The 27479-nt window shown below is 42.7% G+C and overlaps 2 protein-coding genes across 3 annotated transcripts; one reads left to right on the top strand and one right to left on the bottom strand.

Moving 5' to 3' along the window:
• Nucleotides 1–489: 489 nt before the first annotated feature.
• Nucleotides 490–15674, bottom strand: CEP95 (centrosomal protein 95). The gene is made up of 22 exons (XM_030461849.1): nt 15599–15674; nt 14450–14578; nt 14110–14217; nt 13106–13216; nt 12366–12474; nt 11803–11912; nt 10976–11122; nt 9975–10183; nt 9527–9596; nt 8871–8917; nt 7646–7755; nt 7205–7337; nt 6912–7026; nt 5949–6121; nt 5600–5692; nt 4596–4749; nt 3287–3447; nt 2738–2812; nt 2133–2285; nt 941–1087; nt 774–845; nt 490–703 (listed from the first exon to the last, which is right to left on the bottom strand). Exons 1-22 carry the CDS (start codon nt 15618–15620, stop codon nt 527–529), a joined length of 2625 nt encoding a protein of 874 aa, XP_030317709.1. The 5' UTR covers nt 15621–15674; the 3' UTR covers nt 490–526.
• A 3484-nt stretch (nt 15675–19158) lies between these two features.
• Nucleotides 19159–26614, top strand: DDX5 (DEAD-box helicase 5). Of its 2 annotated transcripts, none has more exons than XM_030461612.1 (13): nt 19159–19287; nt 20740–20905; nt 21049–21145; nt 21233–21366; nt 21491–21556; nt 21940–22081; nt 22159–22319; nt 22493–22665; nt 22854–22964; nt 23185–23246; nt 23325–23384; nt 24666–24890; nt 25418–26614. In XM_030461612.1, exons 1-13 carry the CDS (start codon nt 19256–19258, stop codon nt 25798–25800), a joined length of 1812 nt encoding a protein of 603 aa, XP_030317472.1. In that variant the 5' UTR covers nt 19159–19255; the 3' UTR covers nt 25801–26614. The 2 variants fall into 2 exon arrangements, with proteins under 2 accessions (XP_030317472.1, XP_030317473.1); XM_030461613.1 differs by having other exon boundaries at nt 19159–19263; nt 25418–26177.
• Nucleotides 26615–27479: the final 865 nt, after the last annotated feature.

The following is a 27479-nucleotide window of genomic DNA, read 5'->3' on the forward strand; positions in this document are numbered from 1 at the left end:
AATACTTGGTGTCTTCCTGCTACCTACAAAAAGGATTGTGCTGAATGTTCCAGTCAAATATAAAAGATCTTAATTTTGACATTCATCTAAGGGTGTGCACATTTTTGGCAAGGACTTTATCTTGGCATTGGTGAACCACTGATATTCTTTTAAAGATCTAATTTCTGGCTAATGGTGTTTGTGTAGCTTTTCCACTACAGCAACAGAACCAGAGCATTCAGCTGTCCCACCAAGATAACTCCACAGACTTCATCCCACTTCCTTTGTGCAGAGCTCAACATCATCTCAGCTTTTGTAAGAACATAGAAGTAAGGTAAGAAGGTAGAAAGTAATTAAAAAACTTTATTGATCCCAGATACTAAGTAGCCCAGATACTTCAGTGATCCAGCAGTTGTAATCTGACATGTCAAAATGACAGACCCCAGGTATTTTAGGAAAAAACAGCCACACACCCTCTTGCTGTTAGAGCAGCTCTCAAAGACTCCCATCATCTTAGCCAGAGAGCTGCAGATATTTACTGTAAGTCTTACAAGAAGTGGCCTTTGCTATACTGAAAGGAAGCCATCTGAAGTCTGGATTTCAGTCTGTCTGCTTCAAGTTCTCGAAAAAAGGTGTCATCATCACTTTGTATGATTGCTGCTTGCAGTTCCTGTATTTCCTTCTCCATCTTTGATCTCAATTCTCTTTTTGTCTTCTGTAGCATCTGCAGAAAAGCCAGGTATTAGGCAGAGCATGTAAAAAGATGACCTTAACATAAGATGAGAAATACTCACTTGTGCTTGTGCCTTCTTTCTGGCTTGGATTTCTTGGCGTTCTTGGTACAAAGCTTCTGCTAGCATGGAAAACTAAGAATAAGGTGGTTTGAGTTCAACCAGTTAAAGTAAGGAAAGACTTTTAGTGTAATAAATATTAATTGTCTTTGACACAGATTAAGCTTTACCTGATCTTTGTAATATTTCTCCATAGACTCCAACACATTTTGATGCTCTCTCCTTTGCTCAGCACGCTTCTCTTGAGCATATTCTCTTAGGTTCTTCAGTCTTTGCTTCTGAATTTCTAAGCCTTCTTCAAACAGGTGTTTAAATATCTGCCAGTAATGAAAAAAAAGTAAGCCTAAAACTCTCTGTTCCCAGAAACTTTTAAGTATACATTTTTTATTTTTCAGCTGTTTTATCTCCTGATCCCATGAAGATATGTCACTGCCAATGAAAAAATATGCAGTTATGTATCTAGCAATAGTGGTACAGATGCTGCTGAGATGGATTTATGTTACTTATTTAGCTGAAAATTTTCATGTCATTTTAAGTCATATGACCAAGAAAGCCACTAGAACAGGGAATGTACATCATGGTTTTTAAACCATGTCAGACAAACCAGCAATGCAAGCTCAGGAATTTGAACATGCACTGTGATTCACAGCCCACCCTGCATTCTATCATCAAACTTCAGAACCTTCATCCAGATTTCCAGTAGCAGGAAATCCAGCTGGTATATAGGCTTTCCATTTAAATGATAGTATCCTGACAGCTTGAGGCAAACAGTTCTCAATGCACTAATAGTGGATTACACACTAAACTTCTAATCTTTTACTTTACAAGCTACAAGAGTAGATACAAAGTGCTCACTGTAATAACTCAGATTGCTTTCTTTAGCATTGTTATCCAGCCCTAATGAGAAATCATATCTGTTAAAAAGCCTGCTTTGTTTAACAAACATAACTGAATAACAAAGCTGTCTTTTTGATCAGTTTTCTTAACTAAAGATTTAGATTGTTTTCTTTGGATAGTAACTATAGGAACAACTTCTTAATCCTACTGTTTTTAAAAACTCATTTCCCCAGTTTCTCATGTTACCAGCCCGTTTTTTCCATACTGATTCTTCACACTTTCTCTCCTTAACCCCATAAAGCCTCATTTTACAGTGATTTGCCCTGAACTACATCAGTGTTTACAAACCAGGACCCTTTTCTTCTGTGGCCTTTGCTGACCAATCACTTAATCCCAGCTCCGGTGCTCCGCTCACTTCACTTGCTCTCCATCCACTTGTACCATTGTTTGTACTACTGGATTATGAGTCCTCAGCACTGGGGTCCAAACTGAAAAGAATTCCAGAGCCAGACATCTTGTACTTGCCCTTTCTTCCCTTGTCCTTGCCCTCATCATCTTGGCACGCAGCTGAACCCGATAATCCTCGTAATACTTCCTGGCTCGAGCGACTTGCTGCCGTTTTTCTCTCACTTTATTCTGAGCCCATTTCTGTCGGTGGATGTGCTGCTTGAATTCTTGCTAGATGGAGAACAGGAGCTGTCAGACCACCAAGCTTCATGCAGATAGTGCTGCAGGCAAAGCTCTGTTAAACATTGCTTTTCCCTACCCCTGGTTTTATGCCGTGTTTATGGCTTAAAGCAAAGAAGAGCACTGTGTAATTAAGGAGTCAGCACTGCACTGGCATTTCTGGCACTGTCATTGGAGTTGGCATTTTTACCAGTGACACCAGGAGCTGAAGTTTCTCCTCCTTGCACATTATTAGAACTTGTTTGCACTTCTAAAGCAACAGTGCAGTGTAATAATCATATTCTGTTCCCGTGACCTCAGTGGATGGCACAGGAGACCTCAGCTATTCAAGAGGCATAAAATTGTCATGAGATAAAAAGCCACTTTAATGGGTCAGAAAATACACATTCTAGCTCAATGTGAAATTTTTGTATTATGTAACAAATACCCATCAAAGAACATACCAGTCTCTTGTTATGGTCTTGATCTTTTTTAATAATTGCAACAAGAAGCTCACACTTCTTCAGGGCTTGTTCAACCTGGAGGTTTAAAAAAAGCTAATTACTTCCATTACTTCTGCAGGACAGGCAGCTCTGTGTAGGAGTTCTAAGCATTGCCTCTGCTATGTTTTGGTTTTTATGTTGAAATGTTCAATAATCAACTTTTGTATCTCATAACTAATTTTTAAAATGAAAGACTGCTCAGAAGTAGCACTCAAAACTATAAAATGCTTATAATAGTAATCTTAGGCAGTAATAGATGAACAAGTATAAGAAGTGAACATTATATTCAAGTGTCTGATAAGAAGTTGAACCCAGGTGTTTGGATATGTACATTCCTTATTTAGCCATGCTCAGATGACCATCCTTTCATGTTGTGCTTTGGATGTGCATGTTCCCTATTGATGCTGTGTATGAAGAGTCAGGATGATTTTATGGTTATTAAGCAGAACTGCTGACTGTTCTGTCAGAGGCACTGTCCCTTATTCAGAAGGTAAGAACAAGAATGCTCACTTCATTTTGGGGTTTTGGTCTAGTTTTTCCAGAAGCTGCCTTAAGTTGTTCAGTATGTGCAAGCTGCTGCTGACACATTTTTTTCATAGTATGGTCAGAAATATGCAGGTGGGGAAACTCTTCCAGTAGCTGAAGTAGGAGGTCATCATCTCTTAATTTTACTACAAGGTAAAGACAGATGTAAGCAATAAATTCCTGGAAAACACATCTAGTAGTAAATTCTTCCAGACAATGTCAGACTAAGTTATGAAACATTTTAGATTGAACATTAAATACAACTACCATGGTGGTATTATGATGTCAGGCTAAACCCAGCAGGATATAACATCACTCTGTCAGCACAGACCTGGAGAAAATAATCCCAAGTTTTTGTTGTGTTTGGTTTTTGTTTCTGCTGAAGAATTGCTTTTTTTCAGCTCAGGAATTATTTTCCTCCCACCACCACATCCAGTTATGATCAGTATCTCCCTCTTCAAATAGTTCTGACCATCACTAACCAGCAGTTCCTTTATCTGTCTCTCACTGGCTGTGGCACCTTAAAGTTAATACAGCAGTGGAGTGGCAGTTCCAGGTCAAGTAAACAGGTAGAAAATAAACTGGTTTGCAACCAGGTCATTACATCTTTGATCTTTCTGGCAGGAAAAAATAATGGGGAGATGAAACAAATGGGTATTAACCAACTACTTGCCCTTTAAACATTGAAAAAAAACAAGGCAGTGAAACCTGAGCAACACTGAGCTGTGTGTAGGGGATTATACCATGATCTTACACAAAAGCATGCTCCTAAACAGAGCCTGTAATTTGGATGTTGCTGTTCTTGGAGTATCACTTGCTCAGCAAAAACACTGGCAGTTGCAACATCACCATGGCAGGGTGTTGACAAGAAAATGATAGCAGCTGATAGATCCTGCTCTATTACCTGGTCAGGGCTCAGCACCAGTTCAAGCTAAAGGCATAATTTTAAATCCAATACATGCTCATGAAAAAAAAAAAAAAAAAAAAAAGGCTGAGCTCAGAGTGTAGTAGAGCAAGCACCAGAGCAGCAGTAATGGAAACAAGCCTTGAAAATAATCCAAGGGATTTTAAGGAGGTAGCAAATGGGTCACAGTTTTGATTGTGCATTGCTGGTTTATGTTTACTTTTAAAGCTTTATCTTCCCTAGCAAAAATCCAGACGTATAGAGGTCATAAAAAGGGGAAAGTGCTACAGCTGACTGGTATATGTTGGACCGATGCCTTTTTTCTTGGAGTTCAACACATGCTTTCAAAAGATGCCAGTTTTCCACCAAGGATAGTTTTGCAGTTCTTACTTGGAGCAGCTTTCTTTGGCTTCACAGTTCCTCGTTTTGGAATCCACTGGCTGTATTTGGGATTCTGAGGTGTGGTTTTTCTAGAATAATCTTTCACTGGCTGAGGCATTCGTGGAGGTTCTTTAAAGATGTTTTCTTTGTATTCTTCTTGTTCCTTAGGAGCAGATGTAAAACAGATGGAGAACAGGTATGAGAAGTAAAAGACTGATAGATGACATAGTTTGGGTATGTATCAGAATTTAAGTGTCTCTGAAACTAAGGATAAGAGCTTGGAGATGCTGAATTGGATTCTCCAGGCCAGAATTTACAAAATGCAGGTCAGGGTTCAAATGCAGGTTACATCTTGCTGTTGCATAACCTCAGCTCTTTTGCAGGCCCTAACACCACTGCAGCAGCTTCTGCAAGGCCTGCCAAGAAGGCCATAAACTGGTGTGACACAGCTTCTCATCTTAGGTTCTTTGCAGCTCTAATAGTACATAACACAGTAGCAAAAACTTCCTTGTCATATTCCTAAAGTGAAGGAATCATTCGTGCACAAACCCAAGTTTTAAGACTTTAACTGCTCTAAGACTGCAGTAAGCAGATTGCTTCCAGGATACAGAGCTCCAACCTTCTTAGCACAGCTATGGGGTTGTGTGTGTGTGGAGAATTTTAGGTCAGTCCAGGGCAGGTGTTGGCTCATTTAGCTTTAATTCTTTCAGTCTGAGAGTCTTGAAGTTCACACTTCATGTGCAAAGCATGGGGGTTAAGTTGCCCATAAGAACAGGTATTGTTTTTAATACTTAGAAATGCCAAAACTTTTAAAACTACATCTCTTGGATCTGCCATCTCAGGAGGAGCTGTCCTGTTAAATGCCTTGGTAGCACACAGGGCTGTAACTATGACACTGGGAGTCAAGGAGTTTTTGTACCCAAAGACAGTGTCTGGAGAGATCATCTACACAAATCTTAAAAACCAAACCAACCAAAGCACAACTAAAAATCCCCATAGTGCATGTCACATACCATGTCCTTTATCAGCTGTCCAAGCTCAGACAAGTCAAGCTTCTCCTTAGATTCATAAATTCTTAGTTCATCTTCATAAGTTTTAGCAACTATCTAGAAAATAAAAGTAAAAGGACTTTTCAGAGAAAGTAATCAGTCATTAGCTTGTATGGGTCAAAGAAGCTTCTTCCACTTTAAAATCTCTTTTTTGCAAGATTTGGGCTTCAAGTAATTTTCTCAGCTTTCTACAGCTGCAACAGTGTAAAATTAGTAAAGTAGGCCAGATACCCCCATTAAGTAAGAGCAATCAGTTTTAGTGCTTTCAGTATAACTTGGTCAGAAAAACCAATAGATCTGACCTAGAAAATACCTTTGTTCTCTTTGCTCTTTCATCTCTCTCTCTTTGCAGCTGGCTGCGTAATCCCCACGTTTGGCCTTTACAGCAAGGTTTGTCTTCTAATTCAGAAAGGAATTGATGCTGAGATAAGGGTGAGGATGGAGAAAGGGATCGTGGCCTTCTTGGGTACCTCATGTGTGGTGTTTCTGTAAGGAAAAGTGATTCATTGAGTATCTAACTTGAAACCAAAAAAACCCTTGAACAAACATAAGTAAAAAAAGCTCCCCCCAAGCCTATCCAGCACAAGAGTCAAAAGGTTTAGAACAATTTAAGTCATAAAGAGCTAAAGCCTTTTCTTTAGAATTATCCCTGCCCCAAATTGTACATTTTGGGGTTTATATAATAGCAGAGGTACCAGGAGATATTCAGTATATGGAAGGAAAATGCAGCAAAGACAAAGGGAGGTAGATCAAGGTAAGAGAATGATACAGGCCAGGGTCAAAACCAGCTCCATTTTGCAGTGCACTGTGTATGTGGATTAGCTCAAGCTATCTGCTAGTCTTACAGCTGGGCATCCATACAGAGAGTGGTTAATTAATCCTCCTGCCACCAGCTCACACACAGCACAGGATCTGTGGTAGATAAGTAGATGTACAGGCTGCCCTTGGCACAGAAGAACCTGAAGTAAGAGCACATTTCAGACTCAGTCCCATCAAGGAGCTTGTACTCCCACTTACTGCATGGCTTTCACTGCAGCTCTGTTTGCCTGGCATTTTTAGTAAAGTTTTACCTTAGGTTCTTAAATGGAAAGTGGATTGTTCAGTTCTGTTAGGTTGTGATCTAAGGCAAAATATAATTGCACTGACAATACAAACTGAGTGGTTCAATGCATCAGCTCTACATGAGAAGGATTTAGGGTTTTATGTATATACATGGGATATATATGTATATATATCTTATTCCATCCTAATACTTAACTGGTCTAAGAACTGTTACCTTGCTCAGCTTTCCTTCTGCAGTATTCCATGCCACTGTCACTGTGCTGAGTCAGACTGTCTTCATCTGTCCACTCTTCTTCTCTGGGATGCTCACCCAGAGCTCTCTTTAACATCTATTGGATAGATTTTGGGGGAAGTCAGGTTCAATAGTACAAGTTTAGAACTGTAAGAATGTAGAACTAACACTGTAAGGTGTTACTTTTCCTTTGAACCATATTAAATTTATATTTTTATTTACTACTGTTACTGAGGGTGAGTGCTCAGGCCCAACAAATCAGAGATTTCACTTACTAGATCAAGTTCTTTTAACCTACGGCAGAGTTTGTCAGACACTTCATGGAGCTCTTGCTCCAACAGCTTTTCCTTTGTTGTTCTGTGAGGAAAAGACTCTTCAAGTGAATCTGGGAGAGAAAGCTCATATCTGCTGAAACAGAACACAGATTTCATTGCTATTTTAAAGACCTGGTGATAAACATTACCTCATAGAATTATAGCTCATTTTTTGCATGAGACATTTTTATAGGATTAAGTAGAAGCTGAGTGTGTAAACGCCTATATTTAAGGTGACACATGTACTGTCAGGAGAAACAGGAAATCTTTCTGTTAAAATTAATCTTTTCACTGTCATGCAGCTAAAGGAGGAAGAGAATTTCTTTTAAGGGGGAGGGGGCTGGATAGCCATGTGTATGAAAGTGCTATAGCTTGGCTCAGTACCAGAAAAAATTAACTTGCCTTTTCTGTCTTGGCACATATCTAAGTTCAGGTCTTGGAGTTTGTGTTACTTGTTCAGCATGTAGGGATGTTTTTTCATGTAAAGAAGCAGATGTGTGAGTTGGAGGAACCTAGGAAAACAAGTAAGAGGGAATGAGTATCTTGATCTTCAGAGTAAAGCTCAGAAATACCATTGAGAATGTGAGTAGAGAGATCCCACAGTAGCTTTTCTAGAAGAAACATCTCAAACTCTGTGACTGCAGACAGCATGCTGTAGAATCAGATGTATAAAGAAACAGACCAGCAAAAACATAATCAGTTCAAAACCCATCTACAGCTAAGCCACTGAATCAGAAGAACAAGGTGTAGGTGAGTATTCCTACATGTTACATCATTAGCCTAGGACTAATGCCAAGAAATGCAAATAAGCTGAGTCTCCTGAGCATGGGCTAAGCTGCAGTCACAGAAAGGAAAACACTTAAGTCTTTATGCCATGCAGTTACAGGGGTTTTGTACTCCTGGGTAACCTCTCAGTTTGAACTGGAGTACTTTGGGGTTGCCATGCATATACTTGCAAATAAACCAATGGAAAATGAGTTTTAAACAAAGACAATGTTTTAAACAGACAGTGTAGAAGTAAAGGCTGTTGCAACTATTAGAACAAAAGAAGTCTGTGAGTACCTCTTGTGGTTGCATAAGGGAAAAAAAAAAAAAAAGTGTTTTCCAAAGCAAGGAACTTCTTACACAGACGTGTTGCTACAAGCACAGGATGGCATCTGCTGTACAGTTTGTGGGGTTTACTGCATTCAGTTTTTGAAAGCAAAGGACAACAAAAAGGAATAAAATGAAAGGTTATAGCCAGGTAGTCCAGTGATCTTTTGGAAGGGAGAAAAATCTGAATTTTACTGGAGCCTGAACAAACCCAGATAACCAAAATTCCTAAAAGTCATGACTGTGTTTTATACATCTCTGATTAAACCCAAGATAGCCAGTAAGTGATTGGTTTTGATTAATTAATAATAAGTACTGGCACTTACATTTCTTGGATCAAATAACTCCAGAAAGAACTGATTTGACCTGTAAACTGTAAATAGTCATAGTCTAAAAACATTGTGTATTGAAGAATGCAAGCCAAAAGCAGGTTTGAAAAAAGCTCAGAAATAACACAAGGTACCAGGAGAATTAAAATTGGAAACCCAGAAATATTGACTCAGTGTCCACAAATAAGTAAAGATGTAACATCTACCTGTGCCACACTGTCCTCAGCATCACTTGCTAGCTCCTTGTCTTGCCCTGCAGAAGCAGATGCCAGCTGTGTTAGTTGTTGGTACAGACTGCACTGTGCCTACTGATGTGGGGAAAGGTGAAAACAGATGTGATCCATGACCTTTTGATCCAGGTTTATTCCAAGATACCAGAATGACAAAGCAGCTGTGGTTACACACTTGTGACATTCATTTTTGGTAATTTCTCAGGTTTTGAATGCTGAGTGCCATGGGAATGCTATGGAAACCAGAAAGGTAAGCAGCGTTTCCCAGGCAACTGAGAAAATAAGCTTCTAAACCTTTTCTACAAAGCCAGTTAATGGCTTTTTTGGTCCATGATTCTCTGCTCAGAGTAAGTGCAGCCATGGGATTTATCTGATAGGAGAGATTTCTGTGGTATAGAAACATCTTAACTTAAAGGAGTTGAATGTGGGAGACAGATTGTTTTTCTCCAGCACAGTGAACATCTTAAAAGTAACTTTTTTTTCCTTATAAGATAGAAATATGAACTTGAGGATGAATTAAAAAAAAAAATGCACTGCTAGTTTCAAAACCATGTTTTTTGTAGTGCTAATAAAAAGAAATGTGATACTTAACAGTGAAGAGTTACCCTATAGGAAGCAAAATTCTCTCTCACCAGGGATTTTCCTTGCTAGAGGATGGCTATCAGAAACATCTTCAGATTCTTCTGTAAGTAACTGTTCAAGCTAAAATAAAAAGCAACATGTTTTCTGTAAATTCACAGGAGATTTTTGTAAGGAAGGTCATACATTATGTTTGTCTGCAAATTTAAATCAGTGCTGACTACCTAAAGCATAAATGTTTTGTTTACTGTGTTGTAAACTGGGCAGTTACAGTGGTTATGGAGATGTGTAAGAAATAAACACATCCCTCAAATTAAGTTCCTCTCCGGACATGCAGTGATGAATGAATCCCCAACACAAAATTCCTTGAACTGAAGATAAAACCTGACATATTCAGAAGTATTCTTCAGAAATCAGCTACTACCATTCTGCAGGTAGACTGGGAGCAGTACTGGTTACTAAGAAAAAAATTTAAAAACCAAGGGATTGGTTTTTACTCACAGGAATTTTCACTCCATTGTCAGCCAAAGTTGCTGACTGGCTGGCTGGGCTCTGATAATCTCTCCATCCAGGATAATGAGGTCTGGCTTCTGAAGGCTGGAATGGTGGTAGCAAAGGAATAGCTTGCTGTATAGGCTCCCCAAGTCTTACAGCACTGGCACTCCAACTCTCTCTTTGAGGTCCAGTATCATGAACAGACCTGATTGATCCTTAAGGAGAAAAATACAAAAAGCTTAAAGTGTTATGTGTGAAAGCAGAATGTGAGTTTTCTATATTCTCCATACATGCAAGTATCTGAGTATCTACTGTTAGCCACCATCTTTGCTGGACTGCATGGAACAGGACTGTGATGTGTTTACACCTTACCATGTTACTTTTCTTCTGTTTGCAAGGATTCAAACTTGTCACGTGTTTTTCATGCCCATATGTATATAAATGTGTAGGAATACACTGCTCTCCTGCTGCAAGGCTGCAGCTGTGTGCACATGCAGCAAGTAATTTGCAATTTGCTGTTCTTTCCCCCAGTATTTTTAGCTACAAGCTGGGGAATGCCTGCTCCAGTGCAGGAATTCTAAACAATGACAGAGCCACGGTAAGGAGAGGCCAGGGACAGCTGGAGGAAAAGGGTCAGAATGATTCACTCAGTCCACAGTCTGTCCATAACTGTCCTGAGCAGCAGGAAAGTCCCCATGAGAACACATTTTGAATGCTACAACCATCTGCAAGGACTTTTGACTTTGCAGTATTTTGCTTATTGAACCACACCAGAAAAAAACCACCTAGCTGAAGCTGAACCCTAGCAGAGCAGCAGCACCACAGATAATGGAGTTTGCATGCTCTGGGACACTAAAATACAAAATTTCTGAAAATTATTAATTTCCTGTCCAAATACAGCTGAGGTGTTTCCACCCATGCCTGAGGTTCTGCTCTACACTGCCCTCCTTAGTACCCTGCACCCCTTAGAATCAGGTAGCCCAGATATCAGCAGAATGAATGCTCACCAGCTGCCTTTTCCTTGATAACAGCTCTTTTAGTTTTAGAGAACTGTCCAGGTAATGTTCCAATAGCCTCTGAGTTCTCAGATTCTTCCATTCCCTTGTCCTTTTCTGCTGCTAAGAATTCAGGCAACTGGAATTCTAGAAGTGGTGCTTGAAAAACAAAGCATCTTACAAACTGTTTAGCTGGACAGTTTTCATACTTGGTTTGTTTACTTGGGATTAGCAAGCCAGGCTATGATAGAAATAGATTTGTTAAATTCCTACTTGTAATTCTATTTAATAAAAAAAAATCAATAATACTCTTTATGCTTCTACTTGGAGAGATTAATCACAGTAAGAATATGGAATATTCTTACAGCAAATAGGAATGTGCACTTAAGCAGTGTGCACATTAATTGTTCCAAAGCCACCCATAGTGCTTTTAAGTGCCACACACTCATATAACAAATCTTAAGAATGCAGTTAGTAGTCTTTTTACATTTTACACAGCAATAAGTTAAAGTAATTTAAGACTGCAGAAATCTCTTATTCTATTGAACAAAATAAAATAGGGAGAACTAAATCAGAAGTCAAAATAGCAATATCCACATTGTATAGATCAGGAGTCATGAAAAACAGTGTCTGGAAAATTTACTTTAACAAATCTGTATTTTATCTCCAGCAGGGGCAACTACAGGTGTGTTTGCATATTTTAGGTTGGTTTTGGGGGGGGGAAAGGGTGTGAGGTTTTTTGTAAAATAAGAGTTTGGTCTGAAAAAAAACTTCATAAAAAGAAACAAGAAAAGCCTAGAAATGCTACTACAGTGTCATTTTTTTTCACCCCAACTTACCATCCTCTCTCATGGAAAAAGAATGAGCAGTCTCTCCAAGTCTGATTAATTCACTGGTAGATTCTGATCCATCTACATCAGAAGATGGATCACAAAATTCTGACTGGGACCTAAGAGGAAAATGTGATAAAATATTTACTCTGAAAGTCTTTGCCTCTTCAGGCCACACGATGGAGCTGCAGAAGAGCGGCAACTGCTGCAGGGATGGCTGTGGGACGTTAGAGAAAGAGGCTGCAGAACAAAGCTGTGGAGAAGTCAAGGTAAGCTGAATGCAATTTAACTAAAATACAATCACTTAAAACTGAGAGAAAGTTTTCAACTTGTGTCATTCCACATATAAAATAAACTTAAGGGAATCTAAGTGCCAGCAGCACTTTTGAAGAGTGAAAAAGCTCTGGATCTAATTTTAGCCCTCTTGCTGCCTGACTGAGGGAGAGTTACCTCACATTCCATTTGATGTATGTAATCAGGATGGTTCCTACTTGTATACTATTAAAAACCTCCTAGTTTGTCTGCAGATAAGCAAAAATAGTCAGCCACTGTTACTGCAGAGCTCTTCTTACCCTTCAGCTGATGAGAATCTGGAAGGTTGTTTAAGTTCACCTGCTCTGCTTTCCAGCTGCTCTTCAGAAGCAAGTTGAGTTTCATTACTGGATGGCACATTTGCCTCACCTGTTAATAATGAAGAGGCACAATTATTTTCAGGAAAACTACTTCTTCCTGCTAACTAAGGCATTATGTGATGCCTCCTCACTGAATCCCAACTGTAAATGGTTTGCCTCACAAGCTGAGAAGCAACATTCTAACATGAGGATAAATTGTCTGGAGCAGGCTTCTGCCACAAGAATGAAGCAGAAAGATTATGTTCTGCACTTCTTAACCTTTTAAATTGGAGAAAATAAATAATCTGTTTCTGTCTTCATGGGTTATGAAGATAATGAATGTAAATATTCAATTTGGCCTCTGAAATTTCTTCCTCCTGTGGTCAGTTTCATTCCTCATCTTCTGCATTTTCAAGTAAGGCAAAACCACCAAATAAATCCTTGCTACATTGGAAATGCCTTGGATATCCTAAACCAAGGTTTCACAAAGCTTACACCTTCCAATGGGTATCGTCCCCTATGGCTGCTGTGAGGTGAACAGCAAAAAAATCACATTTTTAACCTATTAAGTAAGCTGTGTTCCACCCATGAACACCATGGTCATGAGGACCTAACAAAGCAGTCAGCAAGATAATTGGATAGCAGACAAACAGAAAAAGCAAGGTGTCCATAACAGAGAAACTAGACATCTGCCTACTCACCTCCATTCTGAGAAGATTCACTGGCTTCTTCTGTAAGATACTCTAACAAACCATCAAATACTTCAAGGAGGTTTCTGATAGATTGCCTTTCTCCTTTCACAATGTTCTCACCTGAAGAGAAGGTACAGCCACATATTAATAACAGGTATTTCACAAAACTTCTCAAAAGCAGAAGATTTCTAGAGGTTGAAAACCTGTTTTTCACATCAAAGTGTTGTCTCAGAAGACAACTGGCTGCTCATTTATGGCTACATGCACAAGCTTAAGGTATCTTAGAAGCTTCCTAAAGCTGAGTATTTTCAGCTCTAATAGTAGAAAATTTATTGATGCTGTAACTGCTTCAAAAAAAACCCAAAACAAACCCAAAACAAACTACAGGCATTTTTTGGGGGGGATTGTTGGTATTTAATATTTTCTTAAACTTACCAGCCACAGCATGAACCAAGTCCATGGCCTGGCAGGCAGGATTACAAATACCAGCCATACTTCACAGGTACCAAATTAGAAAGAGCTATTTCATATCTGGCACTCAGTTTTCATTCTTTGCAGGCTGTTATTCAGGACTATACATTTGAATACTGAATGAAAGCCTCATGGTTCAAGTCTTTACTCACCACCTTTTTAAAAACCAATTAACAGGTTTAAAATTTAAGGCTTGTATTTTAAAACCCAGGCTTTAAGCTTTAACTCTCCACAGAAGAATCCTGAGCCAGTAACAGATGGAACACATCAGCAGACAAGTGAAATGATTGATTGTTAACATTTCTTGCAGGTCTGTGTCACACAGCACTGCTCTTACTCACTCTCTGCTTGCTGTTTACATTTATAACCTGATGTCCCAGGAGAAGGTTCAGTGTTTTGATGACATTCAGTGCAGGGAAAGGACCTTTAATGTAAGTGTGAGAGTGTGCTTTATATCATATGGTTCTTACAAAATGCTCAAATTAAACCAAAACCACCCAGATATTCAGCTGATGTTTGTCTACATTAAAATGAGTACTTACCAGTGATGTGTGACAAGCTGATCTGCAAATAGTCCAATGCCAGGGAATCTATGACTGCTTGTACATTGTGTGCATCATCCTCCTGGCTTCTAGGTTTAGCTATGAGATCTATTTGAAAAAGATTTTTAGACTATTAGATTCTTAAAATTAATAGTTTTTATCTAAATGGGTAGCTTATTTCATGTGTTTTGACTAAACTGCTTTAACCTTCACTTACAAGTTAGTATTTTTTAAATATCTTGGGTACTTGGTGAAAAGTCCAAGCTTGCAAACTCAAATTGGATCATTACAAAATACACAGAGACAAAAATAAGGCAGGTTTAGAAATTATTGTTCCTACCTGGTACTTTTTCTCCTAAGATTGACTCATAAAGATGAACAAACACATCAGCACCACACTCAGAGAGATGCTTTATGTGCTGGTTTATGTGACAGCTCCTTAAAAGATCATTGGCTACAGCAACCCAGTCTGTTAAAAAGTAAAACATATTGACATATTAATATCAGAACTGAAAGACATCAAGTGACAGATGAAACCCATTTAAGTGACTCCACCACAAATGGGGATTTTCATTCATGCTATCCCATCCAAACTAGAGGACATCTTGTACTTCTTCTGCCCTGTGGCTTGTTTACTTCAGATGGACGCAAGGGCAGGGTGTGAGGAATGAAACACACCAGCATCATAGCACAGCTGGACTTGAAGGGAACTGAAACACCCCAGACCAGGCAGAATGGGAAGCAAATTTTGGTCTTGGCTTTATAGCCAGGAATTCCAGACCTTGAAGGACTTGACAAAATAAGCTTTGGTATGGCTTTTATTAAGAGTACAATGAGATGTGACCATAAAGAGCCTGATTTTTCTAAACCTGTGAGTCCTGAACTTGCAGTGCTGTGATGTACAGGTGTTCCCTGCTGTCTTGTCACCCCGTTCAGGTAACAACTTGAACAATCAGAAGTCTTCATATCTGTTATTCTGGGATCTCTTAAGGGCAGATTTCCCACACACACACACGTGTGTCTTGCACAAACCAAGCAGTTATTTTAACAAGTATTATCAAGGACTTGACATTACTGAACAGGGGCAAGTCATCTTTGGAAGGAACTAAACTATGCGGTTACACAACAGAAACTAATTTGTAGTTTTACTGTTCTGTAGACAGGCAGTATTACTTTGCCATCACTCAGCTCTTTACTCGGTTCCAGAAATCCCTTTCCCCCCAGCATTTTAATTAAAAAAAATGGCAGGGGGTGGGGGCAAGGTTAAGGTAGAGCTTAAAACCAGCTGTGGCTTCAACCAGCTGTGTTAGTGATGGGGAGGAGGTGGCTGACAAGGGAAAGCGGAGGGACGAGGCAGCTCTCCGCCTCCCCTCCCCTGCAGGGCACCACGGCGGCTCCCCCGCCCGGCCCCGCAGGAGGGCGAGCAGACCCCACGGTTCAACCCCGGGACGCGGTGCGGGGTACGGAGCTGCGGAGGGGCCGTCCCTACCTCTGTCCTCAGCGCTGCCCATGGCGCGGCGCCTCACGCACCAACCGACACCGGGGATTTAAACGGCCTCTCAGGGCGTCCGCCGCGCTGATTGGTGGGCTGCGCCGGAAGGGGTGGAGCTATCATCACGGGCGGGCCGAGCACCGCCCACCGGGCGCCGTTTCCATCGCGCACTCGTTAAGCGGCGGGCGGGGCGGTTGTGCCGTGCGCAGAGGCGGTCGCCATGGAAACGGAAGGGGGGGAGCCACGGCCACGCCGAAGGGCGGGTCACGTGGGGTTCCCCCCTGTCCCCCCCTCCACCTCCCGGTGTCAGCCCGGGGCCTGTCACGTGACGGGTGCCCCTCCGTGAGGCCGCCGCAGCCCCCTCCCCCCCCCAGTCCCACCCTCCCTGTCCGGTCCCCCTCAACCCCACCCTCCCTGTCCGGTTCTCCTTCAGTCCCACCCTCCCGGCCCGGTTCCCTCCCCCCCCACGCTGAGCTCCCTCAGGAGTGCGCCCGGGGAGTGCACCGGGGGCGGCTGGTGGCGTAAAATGGCGGCGTGCCCCCTCCTGGGGCTGGTGCCGCTCCCCTCGCTCCTCTCGTTCCCAGTGCAAGGGGCGGGGGGTGTTGGCGCTTTCAGCCACAAAACGGGAAAATTCGGTGTGTGGAGGAGAGGCGGGAGGGTGGAGTGGGGAGATGTGGGAGCACTTGACCTTGGAGGGCAGGCCCGGGGGGGTGTGGGGACTGTGAGGAGCGGAATTAGTGTGGAATTCCCGTGTGCTGTGGGGCTGCTCGGGAAACGCGGGAGTGTGAGGGGTTTTGTGCCGGGTAAGGGCGTTAGAACCTTGATTAAAAGTGAGGTTCAGAAGGCTCCGTCTGGTGAAACGTTGTATTATTAGCTGCAGGTTTTGTGAGACGCTGGCTGGTGAAGTGTGTTGCCTTCTTGCTAAGCAACAGCCTCTGGAATGCTGGAATGCTGCATAAAGTCAGGACAAGCTGGCAGGGAGGGTGCCCTGATCCTTACGCTCCCGGAGCACGACCTGAGCAGCTGAGATCCCAATCGGGACTGTAGGAACAGCAGCAAAACACCATCAGGGACAGTGGCAGCTCTAGGGACACGGTTTATATGTATCCCAAAGCACTCAGCTGCTTTAATGAACACGAGAGGGGTTTTGTGTAAAGAAAATGTGTTTATTTTGTGTAAAAATGCAGAGTAGGGCTATCAAAATTAATGCTAGAACAGGGATTTCAGTTTGATGTGAACAGGGCTCTGCAAAGCTTTGTGGTTTGCTTCACATGTTGGCTCAAAGTAGGAAAACAAACATCAGTTATGTTTAACTTAAAAGGGGTGGAACTCAAAAATGAGGAAGTTTGGGGGTTTTTTCAGAGGAAATCAAAAGGAGTTATTTGCAGACTGAAAGCATGCAGGCCAGACAAAGACAAAGGTGTCTGCTAAGTCTTTTTCTTAAAGCCTTAGCAAGGTCAAACAACACAGTTACAGGAACTAAGTTAAACACCACAAAAAAAAAAAAAAAAAAAATCAAAATATCCTCCTACATGTAATAGATAAGGATAAGAACAAGAACAACAACAAGAATCCAGCCATGTGCTACTTCTATTTGCAAAACACTTTTCCAGACCCATCAGAAGCAGCAGGTCTGTGGGGTCAGTAGGTACAGAGTGCCAGCAGGAGTATTTTGGGAGAAGAACCTTTAACAAGCTATATTCAACCAGATATTGAAAGAAATTGGAAAGGATCATCTATTGGGAAGTTGCAGGGGGTGTTATTAAGGAATCTAGAAAAATTTAAGTGCTACAAAAAAACCCAAACCCAACAATAATAAGAAAAAGTGATTGATCCAGATGGAATTCCAAAATGCCAAGGGAAGAACTGCTGTGTCTGTTCATAAATGAAGATAACTTGTGTGTTACTTCTGTGGAAGAGAACATGGAAACATCTAACACTGTTCTTTGAAAACCTTGCTCGAAACTTATCAACAATAAAAATAAATGAATCAATAAATCACTAGCAAACAAGACACAAGGGATCAGAAACACCATTATGGTTTCATGATGTAGATCTGTACAGGGCCGTGATCTTGTGCATTTCTTGTCAAAGAAAATAAAATTGTAAGGGTAACCAGAAGTGTGGAATTGCTTTTAAAGAAGAATTAAATAGACTGCAGCTTTTGTTTACAGAGCAGGTGACTTGGAAGGTATTAATGTCTTCAAAGGGTGCAAATAAATAGAAAATTATTACTCATCATTTCTAATAACTCATTTTGTTTCATGCTCCTTGTTCTTACCGGGTAATGTGTTGAAAATGGAAGGAAATGCTTTTTAAGTAGTGAACAATCAACCTGTGCAAGTGATTGTTATGGTATCTTTAGAAGCTAAGAGCATAAATAGAACAAAAACCAAAAACAAATGGCCATCAAACACAGTTACATTATTTTTGCCTCAGAAAAGCCTAAAGCAGGGATTGCTAGAAGGTGGGAGGATGTAAATGGAAAGTGTTGTTGCAACACATCTCCTTCCTTATGTTGTTTGTTTGCTTAAAACAAGTGGTCTGGCAATATGGCTGTGAGTATTAATGCTTCAAAGTTCACCTTTTCTTTTGGGTGCTTAAAGCCCAGGTCTCCAGGCATCCACCTTAGTCCTTAAGCCAGCAAAATAGGGCAGAGAGGGAACAAATAACCCATTTTAAGTTTATTACACTTGTTTCTCAACAGCCCTGTCCCTCCGTGCACTGGTGCACTCCTCATGACCTTTGAGTTGCTTTAGTAGCCCTGGAATTTGGAAGGATAAAAATAGTAACTGTTTCTAATCACATGTATTTAACGTTTATAAAAGTGCCCCAGCAATGGTAACAGTAAAAGCACCGCTTAAAGCAGCAAGGAGTCATCTGTCTGCTCTGGAGATTACTCCTGCCCCAGCTGTTAAGATCCTGAGGCTCTGCACCTCAGACACCTCCAGGCTCTCGGCAGTCCCCGCGGGTGTGTGTCTGACCCTACCGGTCCTTCAGCCATCAGACATTAATCAAACAAAACGTGGCAACTCTGCCTCAGCCCGGGTTTTCCCTGCTGGAGGCCTCGCAGGAATCTCTCCACAATCCTCAGCGTACTGCAGAGGTTCTGAGCCCACACGCGGCTTCTCTCACGGACCGAACCGCTCCGGTGCGGGCCGAACAGAACCATCGGCTCTCTGGAGCAACCGAAAGGCACGGAGCTGCCTGAGGGGCCCGATCCCCGCAGCCACAAGCCCACTGAGGCCTCAGCCGGAGCCGCCTCTGCGCATGCGCGCCCACTCGCGCCTTTCCTCGCGTGGGCGGGGGGAGAGAGGGGGAGCGGGGTGGGGCACAGGCCACGCCCACGAAGGGGCGGGGCAGCTTCCGGGCGGCAGCTCAGGAGCCGTCGCTCGGCAGAGCCGCGGCCACGCCCACAGGGGGAGGGGGCGGAGCTTCCGGCCAGCCGGGGCCGCTTACATAACAGAAGGGGCGGGCTCTGCGCCTGCGTCAGCAGCCCGCTCCCAGCAGCCCCCGCGGCCCCTTATATAACCGGCATCCGGTCGGCGAGGCGATCCATATTCAGTGGCCCCCACCATCGGAGCCGGATCCTGCTGTACCCTTCGCCACCCTCTTTAAGTGACCGGGATCGTCTCGCCCACCGCCACCATCACCATGCCCGGGTATTCCAGCGACAGGGATAGAGGGTGAGTCCGGGGGCCCGGCCGGCGCTAGCCGCCGCCAGCATCCGGACTCTTTAGACCGACTGTGGGGTTCTGGCGATTGTTTTTCAGCCGCTCAAAATGGCGGCGAGTGGCGAGGGTTGGGCCCTGGCGCCCTTCTTCTCAGCCTTTGCCGTCTCGAGGTCTCTAGAACTCGGCAACGGGAGGCCGCGGGAGGGGAGTTGGCTGTAGGGGCACTTGGCGCCGCTGAGGGCGACCTTTGTGCGGGGGAGGCGGCAGAATCCGGGACGGGGCTCGCTCCATCCGCCTCAGCGCAGCCCCCGCTGCTCTGTGAGCGCTTACGGGAGGCGCGGGTGGGTTGTTTTTTTTTTTTTGCCGGGGGCGGGAGGGGAGAAATGTTTTTGCCCTTCCAACCCTCTCCGAGAACGGATGGTCCCCGCAGAGCTCGATTCTCCCCCTCTCACCTCCGGCGGGGTGGGCTGGGGAGCGGCGGGCTGGCTGGAGGTTTGTGGGTCAGTGGGTTGGCCGGCGCTTCGCCGATGCCGAAGCCTCGGGGAGTTCTCGGCAGGGCGGTTCCCTCTTCCTTCCCCCTCCCCCCCTTCCCACAAGGGACGGCGGCTCCGGCTGTTGCTGGCAGAAGCCGGCCGGCTCTCGCTTTGTGTTGTGTAAGCGGATGTTAATGGCCGGCCCCGCCATGCGGTGACTGAGAGGAAATCAAAATGCCGGCTGCTGCTGCTGCTGCCTTTGTTCCTCCTCCTCCCTCCCCTCCCCCGCCCAGCTCAGAATCTAAAATGGCAGCGGCTGGAAAATGTGGCGTAGACAGAAATGAGAGACAAAGGAAACAGCGCTGGCAGGAAGCAGCGGCCGCTCAGCCAGGTCCCCTCTGGGAGCGCTGTGTTGTGTGATCCTGCCCAGCGCCTGCCCGGATGAAATTGGGGAACAACCGGGAATGGGAAGGGAGGGAGCCCCGCGTTCCGATCCACGGCTTAGCGCTGCGTGGAGCTGCCCCTCCGGGCTGCCAGGACGGGCTTTGGGATCAGGATCAGTCCTTTGGGAACGGAGAGATCAAACCTAAAATATTAATGTAAAAAAAGCATCGAGTGGGAGAATTCTTATCTTTTGGGAATTAAAAATAAAAACGGTTTCTGGGAAAGTAACCCTAAGGTTTTGTAACCGCCCCTGCCCAGTTTCTGCAGGCTGACGCACAAGAGGAGTGTCACATGGGTAGGACACCATTTTGATCATGGGGCCTTACAAAGGTCCTTCCATTGCCTATATAATAACTTGATAATAAGCCTTTCATTTTATGAAACCTGCAAAGATACTTGTTATTGTAGCTTCTGGGTATGCATCGTAGCTTAGCAGGTTGTGTTTTTGATTTTCCAGAGCTCTGTAAGTGGGGTTTATAAGTCTGGGTTGTAGAGGAAGATGACCAAATGCTTCTCTTGGATTCTATGTTATGATTATCTTCTCTAGGTTTGGAGCTCCCCGTTTTGGAGGAAGTAGAGGAGGACCTCTCTCCGGGAAGAAATTTGGCAACCCTGGGGAAAAACTTACGAAAAAGAAATGGAATTTAGATGAGCTGCCCAAATTTGAGAAGAACTTCTACCAAGAACATCCTGATGTTGTTAGACGTACTGTGGTATGTACCCTGTCCAGCTCGTGCAAAGTAAACAAATAAGTGCAAACATTCTGAGGGTCATGAGGCCCAACAGGCAGGGATGGGGTAACTGAAAAGATAACTATGTCATCAAAATGTACAATAATGTGAATTTTGTCTTGCAGCAAGAAGTTGAACAGTACAGAGCAAGCAAAGAAGTCACAGTCAGGGGCCATAACTGTCCAAAACCGATCATAAACTTCTATGAAGCCAACTTTCCTGGTAAGTGAAGAGAAGTACACAGGGTCATTTTTTCCAAGCTTGATGAAGTCAAAGTCTGAGTTAATAAGTTTTAATTTTCTCTTCCAGCAAATGTTATGGAAGTAATTCAGAGGCAGAACTTCACTGAACCAACTGCTATTCAAGCACAAGGCTGGCCTGTTGCCTTGAGTGGATTGGATATGGTTGGAGTGGCACAGACTGGATCAGGGAAAACACTGTCTGTAAGTTCTGTTACTTGGAATACTTCTGGATTTTAGTAGTGAGAAGTATGATCTGCACTGACTAATGCAGAATGAATACTTCTAAGAACAAATTGTAATGAGACTTTTTCTTTCTTCCAAACAGTATTTGTTGCCTGCTATTGTGCATATAAATCACCAGCCATTCCTGGAGCGAGGAGATGGACCTATTGTAAGTATTCCTGAATGAAAGGGGGTCTTATTTTCTGGGGAAAATAAATACATTTTTTTCAGTTAAATTGTCCCTGCTTCTTAGACTGCATAGCTGTATTGTGTTTCTCTCAGTGACTAAAGGGCTTCCATGTTTTGGTAATCTCCCAAGAACATTCCATAAGATCTGGTAGGATTGTCCATAAAAGTGCATAGAACAGGGATAGATGTCCTGTTTAGGAAGCAGTTACCCCTGGGAGGCTGTAACTTTAAGGTATCTTAACACACAGCATAGGTTGGTGAAATTGAGATGAGGAAAGTGGAGTGGCAACCTTTAATTTTAAAACTGTTGGGCTAGAAGTTTCATTTGTTCAATAAACTAAAAGCCAGGCATCTTACTTCTAGTGTCTTGTGTTGGCACCAACTCGTGAGCTGGCCCAGCAAGTGCAGCAAGTGGCTGCTGAGTACAGCAGAGCTTGTCGTTTGAAGTCCACGTGTATCTATGGAGGTGCTCCCAAGGGACCACAGATCCGTGACCTGGAAAGAGGTATGGATAAACCTGTATGGATTTCTGTGTCAGGGAAGGTGAAATTACTTCTGCTGATTTCACTGCTTGGTTGTTAGGTGTGGAAATCTGCATTGCAACACCTGGAAGACTGATTGATTTCTTAGAAGCTGGAAAGACCAATCTCAGGAGGTGTACTTACCTTGTCCTTGATGAAGCTGACAGGATGCTTGACATGGGGTTTGAGCCTCAAATCAGAAAAATTGTGGATCAGATTAGAGTGAGTATAAGTGATCTCATGCATTTATAACAATTTCAGAAACAAATGCTGCTATGCTCGTTAAAGCCAGAGCAGTGCAATTGAATTTTTAAGGCACTTCTGGGTAAATTGGATTTTTATGTTGGGCATTGGGCTACCTATTGATCTTGTACTGATCTAGTCTCCTTCTCCAGCCTGACAGGCAGACTCTGATGTGGAGTGCCACATGGCCAAAGGAAGTAAGGCAGCTGGCTGAAGACTTCTTGAAAGAGTATGTACACATCAACATTGGTGCATTGGAACTAAGTGCAAACCACAACATCCTCCAGATTGTGGATGTGTGTCATGATGTGGAGAAAGATGACAAGTAAGTGGGCAGTGGGGTCAAAGCATTCAGTATTTCTGATGGCCAGGTTTAGTTTATGAACTGTGCAATGAATTTGTCTTGATGAATATCAACACTGGTTTGAGACACTAAAAAAGTAAAAATTGGACTGATTAAACTTTTGTGGTACAACCTTATCCCACCTCTTAACTGTCACCTCTTCGTACTAGACTTATTCGTCTGATGGAAGAAATCATGAGTGAGAAGGAAAACAAAACAATTGTTTTTGTGGAAACAAAAAGACGGTGTGATGATCTTACCAGGAAGATGAGGAGAGATGGGTGAGTCTTGAGTTTCAGCCCCTCCCATAGCCTGAGCAAGCTCTCAATTCTTTATGGGCAACCAGCTGTGCTGTGAAAATGAAGTAAAGTGACACGAGGTGTCAGTGAAAATGCTAAAACTAACTTCAGGAGCTATTTACAGCTTGCCAGCAGCCCTCCTTTAACTAATGAAACTACTTAAGCAGTGCTCAGAGGGCAATCAGAGTTCTGTGTTTTTTAGGTGGCCAGCAATGGGTATTCATGGTGATAAAAGTCAGCAGGAACGGGACTGGGTTCTAAATGGTGAGTATCTCTGCAGTTTCTGCAAGCACCTGCTCTGTGTGACTCCATGAAGAAACTGATGAGTTGCTTGTATTCCAGAATTCAAACACGGAAAAGCACCAATCCTGATTGCTACAGATGTTGCATCCAGAGGTCTAGGTTAGTACAACTCGTAATGCCAGTTGCCCAAAGCTATTTAAAGAAAGTCTATTGCTTTCTTTAACCTCTGCATTTTTCTAAGTTTTCTTCACATAAAGGTGCAGTCTTTGTGGCAAGGCCTAGGCATGACAATCGGAGGACTCGAGGGGGATGGAGGACTAGTGGAAGTGATCGGCTGGCTGCTTCCAGTCAAATAGAGAGGTGAAAGCTGAGAGCATTGTGTGCCAGTAATCTTCAAAAGGCAAAGATCATCTTTTAAACTACTACCCCATAAACTGTTCTCTCATGAAATAAGCAGTTTCATTCACAGTTCACTTTGCCCTGGTATTTCTTTTCTCTCCATGCTTTGCATGATTTGCCATGGTGCAGTACTGTTAAGTTTTGTGCATACTGTCTGCTGTGATCTGTGGGTCTTGGAATTTCAGTGAGTTTGCTGAAATGTTGAAGAAAATAATTACAAACTTCAATGAAATTTGTTTTCAACCATGAAATGGAGAGAGCAGCTTTAAAATGTACTAAGCCTTGTACAAATTGGTGAGTACTGGCACATGAAATCTGAAAAAACAATAATAACCAAAACAAACAAACAAAAAAAAAGTCCACCTCTCACCTTAGCAAGTGGGGCAGGAAAGCAATGGCTTTTCAAATGCCTTTGAAAGTCGAAGTTCCTCCACCTATACATAGTCGTCATGTCGAGACCTGCCAGAGAGAGACACATTCTCAAGTGAACCCTGGCTTCTTGGAAGCGCTTGCCTAGACGAGACACAGTGCATAAAAACAACTTGGTGACTTTGGGGGGACAGGTATGTTTTTCTTGCAGCTGCGATTCAAAGGTCTTGGCAAGACGAGCAGTGTGGCCCCTTTTTTTTTTGAGCTTCTAATGAGTGTGTATGTGAAGGACCTTGTATGTTTTTACTCTAAGGTCCTCAAATGAGCACATGAAGAGGCTGCTGTGAGCTTTAGTGGCCCTACTGCAAGAAGCATTCAGATGTCACTTGATGATTTGTAAAGGGGACTCTTGAGTTGGGAATGACAAGCAAATGCATACTCCTTTATGGTAAGGTTTTGGATCACAGGGTGGGTGATGAGACGGGAACAGACGGAGTGTGCATAAACTTTCTCTTCCACAATACTCATGCAGAAATGGATAATTCTAACACTGTTCTTTGCAGCCATTATTTCCTCTTAAAAGTACTCTTGTCTAATGTTTATCTTCGATTTGGCTGTTGTGGTGTGCAAAACTTTGTACCTTGCTTTTTGCCACACTGCAACACTTTACAGATGTGGAAGATGTGAAATTTGTCATCAATTATGACTACCCTAACTCCTCAGAGGACTATATCCACCGAATTGGACGAACTGCCCGCAGTACCAAAACAGGCACAGCATACACATTCTTTACTCCTAACAATATTAAGCAAGTAAATGACCTCATCTCTGTGCTTCGGGAGGCTAATCAAGCCATCAACCCCAAATTGCTTCAGTTGATTGAAGACAGAGGTTCAGGTAAGGGACACCATTCTTGGCTACAGCGTGTAACTTCCTTCTGAGAACAAAATGGAAACTCAAATTCCACCTCCAGTCTCTCCAAAATGAATCTGGAAGGTGGTTTAGGTACCACTTACCAAAAAAAAAGGTATTTAACACCAATAAGAAACCCACCAGCCAGTACCAGTGTACTTGTGGCTAGTGCTGGCCAAAGATGACACATGTTCTGAAACTGAACCCTGCAGAGCTCACTTTCCTGGCCTTCTTTGACATGATGGCTGAGCAGGATGGACCTAAGTGTCCTGTTGGTAAGGTTAAAAACTTTGCCATGATGCCAGCATTCATGTTACAGGGCAGAGTACGAGACAGCTTTCTTACTGAAGTAATTTTCATCTAATTAGAGGCCAGTTAGCATCTGGAAAGCTGCTGTACTAGATCTGCCTTACTGGAGCAGAAAGGAAAAAAATTTCTCCTATTAACTGAACTCAGTGGTATGGAAAATGGAGCTTTTATGATATATAATTGTCTTGTCTTCTTTTAAATAGGTCGTTCCCGAGGTGATCGACGTGACAGATACTCTGCGGGCAAAAGGGGTGGATTTAGTAGTTTTAGAGAGAGGGAGAACTTTGAGAGAACCTATGGTCCACTAGGGAAGAGAGACTTTGGAGCCAAAACTCAAAATGGGGCCTACACTGCCCAGAGTTTCAGTAATGGAACTCCTTTTGGGAATGGCTTTGCAGCTGCAGGCATGCAGGCTGGCTTCAGGGCTGGTAACCCTGCAGGGGCTTACCAGAATGGCTATGAGCAGCAGTATGGAAGTAACATTGCAAATATGCACAATGGCATGAACCAACAGCAGTATGCATATCCTGCCACTGGTGCTGCTCCCATGATAGGTTACCCAATGCCTACAAGTTATTCTCAATAACTTAGTGTATTTAAATGTCTCAGTTTTTCATAATTGCTCTTTATATTGTGTGTTATCAAAACAGGATAGTTATTTAAGAAATGGGAAATGCAGAAATGACTGCAGTGCAGCAGTAATTATGGTGCACTTTTTCGCTATTTAAGTTGAATATTTCTCTACATTCCTGAAACAATTTTTAGTTTTTTGTACTAGAAAATGCAGACAGTGTTTTCAAAGTAAATGTACAGTGATTTGAAATACAGCAAACAGAAGGCAGTGCATGGCCTTCCAATAAAGATATTTGAAGACCGAATTTTCTTTCAGATGGCAATTTTCTCAACATATGCACAACTTTAATGGAATGTCAAATGTTTTTATATTAAATTCTAGAAAGGTTTCTCAACTGTGTCTGATTAAACATTTAAGCTTATACAAAAACCAGCCTTGCCTTGATTGAGCTAGATTGCTTAGCATGGCAGGCTCTGCTTGGATGGGGAAGAAAACAAGCTGGCTTCTACTTAACTGTTGGAAACAGTTCCCTTTCTTCCTTGTCTTGCTAGCGTAGGGCCAGTTTTTGGAACAGATCCACTGGAGTAATGGTGTAGCTATAAAAGTCCTGCTAACCAGAACTCTGCAGTGGTGTTGCTAATGAGCTGCTACGAGCGTAGGAAGCTTTTGCAGCACCCTAACTGTCTTCACAAAGAGCATATGTGCAGACTAGGCTTGAGTGTGATGTATCTACAGCTGTCAGGCCATGTGAGTTAGCATGCAGGCTTACTATGAGCTTCAGAGAAATGGGAAGATCTTAGTATTAAAATTTCAAATTATACTTAAACTGGTATTGAGCAGTGATTTCTTTATGGAAGTGGGGGAGGGAGGTGGGCTCTTGATCCATGAGAAGACTCCATAGATTTTTTTTTTTTTCCTCGCAAGATCTGTAGTGCATGCAAAAGACTGATCTCAAAGCAGTCTGTGCTGAGCAAAGCAACAGCATTTCCTTGACTTGGAGCATAGTTGCAATACTTGATCTTGGGGTTAAAGTACTTGCTGCTCTCAAGTCCACTGACTTAATGCTTTCAGTTCCTTCCTCTCAGTTGTTTATCAGTAACAACGTTCAGTTTCAAGTTCAATGCTTAACCATAGCTTGATGTCTTCAATGCTGCAAGAACTGAGGCATGATTCTGCCTGGGCTATTTTCAGTCCAGGTCAGACTTGCTTTTACACTTCAGATCTGCCAGTGAGCTGCTGATGATTGTTTTCCTCTGAGGCTCAGCTTGTGATCTTAACTGCAGCCTAATCTCCCTCTTTCTTAATCATGTAGTTCTGCTTTTCCTGTGGAGTTCTACGGTACTTTCATCATCATTCACTGTTTCTATGAGAACTTAAGGTGGAGTCCTGAAATTTTACTTGTGAGTCTCAAAGTGAGGTTTACAACCTGTTTTTAATTGGCTTTGCAACATTGTCCTTGTCCAGTGCTAAAGACAAGGATGTAGATGGCTGTTTATCTTTGCAATTAACATGTCATATTTCAGAGTTTTCCAGGTCAGTTACCTGAAACAAAATGCATGGAAAACTTGCTTTTATTTAAAAACTTCATACTTAAAAAGTATATGTAAAAAACTAGCTCGTGAATTAAATCTTAGGCACCAAGGTCTCAAAGGTGCAAAACAAACTCTTTTAAATGACAGAGGGCACTGACC

This window comes from Calypte anna, chromosome 18 (genome assembly GCF_003957555.1).
Source record: "Calypte anna isolate BGI_N300 chromosome 18, bCalAnn1_v1.p, whole genome shotgun sequence".
Lineage (NCBI taxonomy): Eukaryota > Metazoa > Chordata > Aves > Apodiformes > Trochilidae > Calypte > Calypte anna.